At 35.8% G+C, this 8,322-nt stretch overlaps 1 protein-coding gene across 1 annotated transcript in view; it reads right to left on the bottom strand.

Annotated features, from left to right (window-relative positions):
* Positions 1–915: 915 nt before the first annotated feature.
* LOC131699131 (protein unc-13 homolog C-like) overlaps positions 916–8,322 on the bottom strand; it is a 92,091-nt gene continuing 84,684 nt past the window's right edge. The window contains exons 30-32 of the mRNA XM_058995165.1: positions 4,816–4,908; positions 3,644–3,803; positions 916–3,200 (exon numbers count right to left, since the gene is read on the bottom strand). Coding sequence (XP_058851148.1) covers positions 2,915–3,200; positions 3,644–3,803; positions 4,816–4,908 — 539 coding nt within the window. The 3' untranslated portion in view covers positions 916–2,914. The remainder of the gene's footprint in view (positions 3,201–3,643; positions 3,804–4,815; positions 4,909–8,322) is intronic.

Below are 8,322 nucleotides of genomic sequence, written 5' to 3'. Positions count from 1 at the left end.
CCTCTGCTGTGATGCGGAGTAGAATAATTTTCTATAATACTGTCAATTTCACAAAAATGTAAATCAGAAGGTATTGTTCGTTTTGAATCTGAAAGGTCTAGCTACTTTATGGTTATTGAATTTTGCAATGGGGTCGTTTGCGGCAAACTTGGTTTCCATGGTAACTAGCATGAATTCACGTGAGATTGCAGATAAAACCATGCTGATACAGACTACAGAATCAATAATTTATCTTGTTTGTGTGTCAAAAGCTTAAATACATTTGAGGGCAACTGTTGTTAATATTACAAATATGAAGCACTATTTTAACAATGTACATCTGATATTACATTTCCCTCTTTTTGTATCAGTCTCTTGTAATAGATGATTCTTACTGCATGTTTATCATGCTTGTACCATGGAGTATATTTTAATGCACTAAACAATGGCAGATCTAAAGAGTGCAGCTTTTTAGTCTTTAATAATCCAGCTGGAGTTTTCAATGACCCACCTTGTGATTACTGACTCACTAACATGACTCCATACAAAAACAAATAAGGTTTACAAAGTTTGGGAGAATGGTATTCAAATCCGCCACTGTTTTGACCACTGTGATAGATCCCCATATGTTTTGTGAAAGTCACACTTTAGTTGAGTAGCTTTACATCTACGATCAAGAACTCCATAGAAGGAAAGTGATCACGCTCTCAAATATTAACCTCTAAACAGTGGAAGATATCTGTGAAATTGATATTATTTTTATAGGTCATATACCATACAACCAATCACTATTGTTCTATGTCAGAGCCTACCCAGCAAGATGTCATATTTATATTCAATTATTACTTTATTAAATATTTTGTTGACCCATAAGATTTGTAGTAATTAACCCTTCTTTACAGCACATCTGCTATTTATAAGGTGTAACTTCATAAGGCAAGTTATTTAAGAGAATTATTTGCTTTGATTAGATTTTCTGACAAAAGGAACAAGTATTACCAAGCAAGCATCTATTCATCCAACTGTATTTACTTCTATATAGTTAAGCACTTCACTGCGCTAAGAGTAATGTTAGATACATCCTTATTCCAGTAAGAGGCAATCCATTGCTGTAACAAGACATAAAGTGGTCTCTAATAGACCAAGTCACTTTGAAGCTTCTGGCTTTTAAATAATTCATATCTGTTTGTATGTCTGGGTACTGTGCAGAATGAAATAACTTGTGGGAAACACAGGGACTAGATTAATGAGAATCAGACTCTAAAGGGTGAATCAAAAAAGAATTACAGGATTAACTTTTTTTTTTCTTCTTGTGTGTAATTTCCTGGGTGTCTATCAGCGCAGGTCTATTTTCTTGATGAAAGAGTACTTTCTGTGAAATTGATCTGAATTGTGGCGGATTAAAATGATGATTTTTTTTTTTTTAAATCCACAATACTGTATTCTCCTCATCGTAAAGAAGTGTTTAATGTTATAGAGGGGTCTTTAAAAAAATGGCAGGTAATCAGCAAGTAAATGCATTGCTGACATTGCTTGATGAAGCAGTGTATTGTCTTCATATCATATGCATGTTTCACAGCGTGATGGCAAGAAGTGATTTGTTTTTCTATCCTTTGTCTGATAAATACGTTTTCTGATTTACACAACAATACACTAATGCGACTCAGATGTATCAGTAATGTTGCTATTCATAACGTTTTGGTACCCAAACAACCTTACAGATAGCGGCAGTATTTAGATCTGCCACTGCCACTCTTTATATCAACTGAACAGATCCCATAATATTTGTGAGGACAACAAGGGCATGCATTGAAATTAAATAAAAAACACAGTTTTTTTTTTTATAATTTCTCACTAAATATATTTACATGACATACAATCGCCATCAGTGCAATACATAGAAATGTTGCATAATTACCAAATGTTCAAATCTTTTTTTGTTGTTGTTTTAAAGAAAGTAAAATGGCTGCAGCTGATGTAACAAATATGTAAAGCAACATTTACAACTTTCAAAGTGGTCAACAGCTTCACACGGATCAAAAAAATAGAAGATTCTCAGAACCAAACCATCAACAATCATTAATGCAATCATTGTAAAGCACGTGTACATTTTTCATACAGGTAATGGATTGCCTTTTTTTGTACAAACATTGTTATATAACTTTGGCAGTTTCTTAAGAACAAAGTTATTTCTAGATATGAAACGACAATATCAAACTGGTAGCAATGTTATGTAAGCTTGACTTCAAAGCTCATCTTCACAGTGATAATTCAGAAAGGCTGGAAGCCAATGAAAAAAATGTCTCTGTTGTTTCTTTCTAAACTTATAGCAGAGAAGAAGAGTCTTCATTGTTTTCAGGAGTTATAAAATTACAAACACCTACGAAGGTAACATAGCAGTCATTGCCGTATTAGAAAATGTCTCCTTAGGTCAGCTCAAAATACAAAGGGGAGGGGGTTTGGGTTTGTGGGACCCAAAGCAAATGGTCACTATGAAATACAGGATGTGACATGGAACAAAGGACATGCGCAGGACAGGAAGTGATGTCAAACATACTAACAAACAACTACTCTATGCAAATGAACAGACTTAGCAGTTAACACTACACAGTTAAACAGAATGAAACTCTCAAACAAAATAGTCAAACAAATTGAAAAGATACCAAGATTACCATTGTTTTCTGGTTTGGCACTTTAACTGAACAGTTTTCTGTCCAAAAAGACTACATTTTGTACAAAAGAAAGTATGTAATGTCTCTTCAATGTATCTTCTAGAATAAAGTACTTAATAATTATAGGTAAACACTTGCACGTTTTTCAAAATTAACATTCCAACAGATTTTCACACACATGCACTAAACAAACAGTATAACTGCACCTACAGTATACCATCTCCTTAATGGATTTCTTCCTTTACACTCAATCCTCTTCAGGTTTATACAGTTTCTTCTGCAGACCGTGAATCTGACTTGAGACGTACAAATTCTTTGGCCACTTCATCATTGGTCCTCTGGGAGAGTATTCTCAGAATGGTCAATCCAGTTTCATCCATAGATATATTTTTCACTAAAGGATACCAGGATGCACAGCTCCCCTTTTCCACTAAGTCCTTTAATTGGATAACTGTCATTCCTATAATACGGTCTTCCCTGGCAAAGCAATAATCCTTCACGGCGAGATGAAGCTCATAGACCTCTGGGCCATCCTCGTTGCTCAAAATGCTGCATGATTAAAAGAAAATAGGCAATCTCAATATCTACACACTCAAGTAAAACATTCACAAATCATATTGGCAAGCAATAATGTACAATAAGTTGCCAGAAGGTATAGACAGCTGAGAGGATTCCTATGGTTACCAAATATGTCGGACTATTTCAAAAGTAGTGTTATATTGCCTAGTCAGATTGCAAAGTAGTTTTTCAATTTGGATTGTCTTTAAAAAAAAAAAGGCATGTCTGCAAATTCTGTAAATACATTATTGTCATTGCTTGTTGAAGCTCTGATGCATGTTATATATTAGAAAGTTCATTTACAGTGTGAGGCCAAACAGTGATCCGCTTTACTTTTCTCAGCATCATAAATTGCTTGTCTGAATTACACATTTGACACAGGGCTGCACAACCTATTGTAGTAAAACAGGAAATATGAAAATGACATGACTTACAACTGGAATGTTTCGTTATACTTTGGGGACCAGGTGTTGCTTTTGGTCTTTGTGCCAAACCTCCTCCTCTTGTCATTGAGGTTGGGCCCCACAGCATTCACCTCCACAAAGGGACGGAACATGGTATTTGTTTGCCAGGTTAGGTCATTCACTGCCACAACTAGAAGGAAGAGATGAGACCAGAGTTAATTCAGAGAATCAATGCAACCAGAGTTTAATCATCAAAGTATATTGGCATGACAAGGCAACTTGGCACTGAAGCACCGTCAGTCATTCTGGAATGTTGGAATGTTCATGTTTCCTGATCTTTGTTGCACATAGCAATTAATGGGAAGCCTCTTCTGACTGGGTGAAGAGCTGACTCTAATTGTACTGTGGGGTCACACCTTTTTAAATGGGATGACATCATCTCAAAGGACATATCTTGTTAAATATTTAAAAAGGAGTTACACTACACCTTTTAGTGTTTGCGAGAAGCATATTATTTTTACTTGCTGTAACCCTTGTTAATATTATAATATTTGGGGGGCACATTAAATTAAATCCACTGTGGGTTTTAAATGTCCTGATCTAAATTGTCTTTAGGGACTCACTGAACAGTCATGCTTCTCCTTGCCTGTTACTAGGGTCATCTACTTATGGAGATACTGTGCAGTATCTTATTTTATTTTGAGATCCTTTCCCTCCCCCCTCCCCCCCAAAGTGTTGGTTGAGTAGTTATTATCCGCATTAACTTTGGAGTCAGGCAATCAAAGTGGACACCTATTCCTCATGTCACCCTTTCAAGTATCTAATGAGAATAAAGAAAAGGCATCTGACACAAATCTTCAAAGAGAAGGCCAAATACATGCGGCTGCTGTGTGAAAATGGCATCTTTTTTGTTCTAATTGATTAATTTACTTTTTCAAATGATCATTGTGGAAATGGGTTAGAAATCATTTCAGTTAAAAACAGGGTACTTTACACTCAGCTGATTAAATTGATGATCTGCAGCCTGGCAGGTTTATAGCAGCTGTGTAAGATTTATGAACAGGTGACCCAAAAAATTAACCTCACACTCACAGAAGCCTTGCCTGTTCATTGTTAAAGGGTGAAAGCAATTTCCTCTTCGGCCACCTCATAATTTCATCAACCTGTTTAACTCAATAGGTTAAATAGCTTTTGACTCTTACTTTTCACAGTGACTTTATGTTCCCCAGTGCCTGGGTGTGTCAGCAGGTCCACTTGAACAGATATTTCGCCCACTGATCCATTGGATGATTGACCTAAACAAATTAACAGCTTGTAATTAAAACACACACACTTCATCTAGTCTTTTTATCATCAGTTACACATTTAAACTTAAACACACCCTTTTGTGTGAGCACTGTATCATGAAAATCATGAATAATTCTTGAAGGTTGAACACCCACTTCAACCACAAACAAAGACAAGCTGCCATTGCAAACTTGTTCATCTAAAGCTATTTAAATGTGGTCTCCTTATAAAACATAGCCATTTTGTAATACCAATTCAGATGGCTGGAGACATTTACAAGATCTGTAAATTGACAATTGGTTGCACAGCAGGATATTAGCACTTATAACTAGTTATATAGCTACTGTGACAGCATGACGAAAGTGCATTGCAACATTTCATAATTCCATGGAGAAATCAATACCATGAACAATAGTCTGTTATGCTACTTAATCATACAGCACACTTACTAAGAACAATATATTCAGCTTTCATGTATTGTTGGTACTTCCAGTTACCCTGGGCAACTATTTGTGTATTTAAGTAGGGGACTTTGATTACATATACAGCTGATTTGACAGCCAAGATCCATAAACTGGGAGAGACTGGGTTGTAACCATCAAATGAGGCACAGTGTAGCAAAAACAATTTTTCCATTGCCAAATGCATAGCAGATTTACTATTGTAGAAACATGCATGAGTAGTCATTGTTCTCTGTTTAAAATCTATTCAAAAGCTTTTCTGGAATTTGAAATGGTTAATAGGATTTCACTCTTCATTGTTGTGCAAATGTCACTGTTCCTACTTTAGATAAAGATATGTATTTTTTAATGACTATCATTTTGCACACATCCTGTTCTTTACTGGTAAGGCTCAAAGTCAATAGTAGGACATTGTATGAAATGCATAAATTGTCTTCTGAAATCTTGTTTTATATAGATCAGATTTACAGAAGAATATAATACTTTGACAACAGTTTACTATATCTCAGTAGAAATACCATTCATCTGATCTTAACTTGAACGAAACCATGTTAAGATATCTTTTGTCTGGGTGGCTTAATGGTTAGAATGGAAGCCAGAAAGGTTCTAGGTATTCTAAATTCCAGGAATAGTCTTGGAACCTCTGACATCATATTTCACTAAACCAGTGCGTTTATTCCTCTGACTGATACAAGCCAGTCGCTAGGGCCTGTTGTGCCCTAACTTGAGTTGAAAAGTGCCCAAATGGGATTTTCAGAGAGGAATACAATTATGTTAACAATACAAACACTATCAAGATTGCTCCTTCCTACACATACTGCAAGTTGCATTTTACTGTTAAATGTTTTCATTCCTTTGCACTTGCATCAGTTAGGGCCTTTTGGGATAAGAATTTATAATAAGGAAAATATTGCTGTGTTGCTTGATGCTAACAGTGATGCTAACCAACCATTGGCTTCATGAGGATCACCTCTTTCAACTGCATTGTTTTAGTTTGTGGAGGATTTTAAAAGCCTTTGTGCAGATTAAAACTTAAATTTCATCCTCAATGGACACCTGTAGGTTTTGAAAAATGCACAACGACTGTGGCAGCTGCAGCACCAAGACAAATAAAACTTGCAAGATCTGGGCTTCAGTGTATGTGCTGTGCCCTATTACTTTGTTTGTTGTTTGAAGTCCCATTCTCCATTCAAAACCACGTAACTGAAACCTATTGGGGAACACAACAGACAAGAAGGCTTGTCTTTATGCGTCAACCTCTTTCCTCAAACATTTGTAGGGGCGTTTAAGCTTAAATGCTGATCTGTGAGCTTCAGAATTTAGGCCATGGGAATATCTCCCTGCAGAGAACTAAGCAATAATAAAACCACACTCTCTAAGTGAATGATGCTTGGCAGACATGCTTAGAAAAAGCTGATCCGGGCACGTTCCTGTATTGTGCATATAAATATATGATAAAAGGATAAACTTTTAAAATCAATTTTCTTACCTCTTATTAGAGCTAGCAACATTATCCCTTGCCTTGTTTTGGTTACCTGCCTTGTTTAGAGTAGTTTTTATTTATTTGGACTGGCAACATGAAGAACTACTGTCTCTAGAGAAAAATATACAATCTAGATTTATAAATATACAGTACACCTTTCTTTTTGATGTGGGGAAGAATTTATGCCAGAAGTATACAGCAAACTACAAAAATAAAGAAGCACGAACATGAAATAAGGAACTAATTACATGTAACGTCTATGACAATAAGTTTAGCAGAACATTTTTGACAAAACATACTTTACATACTAATTATTCAACAAGCACAAAACCCCTGTTTTGAGTAACTTCACTCTTTTTCTGACTGAGCAGTCAAACTGCCTCACACAAAGATCCGAGGAGCTGCTTCACATGGAATTCAAACTCTGGTAACTGGAGAAATGTCACGCGCTAGGCTTCCCATTGCCCACTTGACACCCAATTAGTGTGCAGGTTTAGATGATGAATGAGCCCATCATCCTCATATTTGTAGTGAACAACATACATTAGTATAACATAGCGAGGCTATTTTTAATGATTACTTTTCAATCCATGGACAGTCAGTATGTTGCAAATTCACTTTGGAGACCACAGTTGCTTTAATGGACCATTGCAGTTAAGAACAAAAGATGCAAGAGTAGGAGAGTAAAGCCTACTGGCAAGACACACAGAATAGATGATATATACATACTGTAATCATATGGTCACACTTAGCATAGCAATTTTATGTCTCCTCCACACTCGACAAGGAGGGGAACAACCAGACGTGGACAGGCAACAAAAATGGAAGACGTGTACGGCACACCCCTCACTGACTTAAAAATAAATAAATAAATAAAACTAAAGAAACAAATGTACGACTACATACAAGCCCCTTAATTAAATGTCTACATTTTTTATTTCTGGTTTGGTAACTTGTGCTTTTTTTCCTTTTAGATTTTGAGTCAACCGGCAGCGTATATTGTCTCATGGCTACTTAAAATGTAAAAAGAAACTGGCAGATAAAAAAAAAAAAAAAATACCAAAAAAAAAAAAAACACCTTTGTGTTCTCCTGGGGATCTGCTCTGTTTGGTTATTCTCTTGTGAATGTGGATCATCCCAGTGGCCATTAGCTATTTTTGAACAGCTGCTGTCAGCTGAATTAACCAAAGGATGGATTCATCTTTTTTTTTGCAGATCATAACAAACTAGTCGATATGGGGCCATTATATTGCATCAAAGTGAGAAAAACCAAGGCAACTGGCCCCATACCTTCTTCTACTGAGTCACAGAGTAGATAAAAACTGTAATAATTTATACAGTAGATTATGGCAAAGTGAACTTCGTCACAAAGTTTCGAATAATTTTTTTCTCAAAGTAATAGTTTGGATGGTTCACTTTGGAGTGTTTTTAACGATATATTAAACTGATTTAGTTATGGATGATTAAATAATGCTTCA

Source organism: Acipenser ruthenus, chromosome 21 (genome assembly GCF_902713425.1).
Source record: "Acipenser ruthenus chromosome 21, fAciRut3.2 maternal haplotype, whole genome shotgun sequence".
Classification (NCBI taxonomy): Eukaryota; Metazoa; Chordata; class Actinopteri; order Acipenseriformes; family Acipenseridae; genus Acipenser; species Acipenser ruthenus.
The sequence above is the reverse complement of the archived record's forward strand: the minus strand, read 5'-3'. Positions and strand labels throughout refer to the sequence as shown.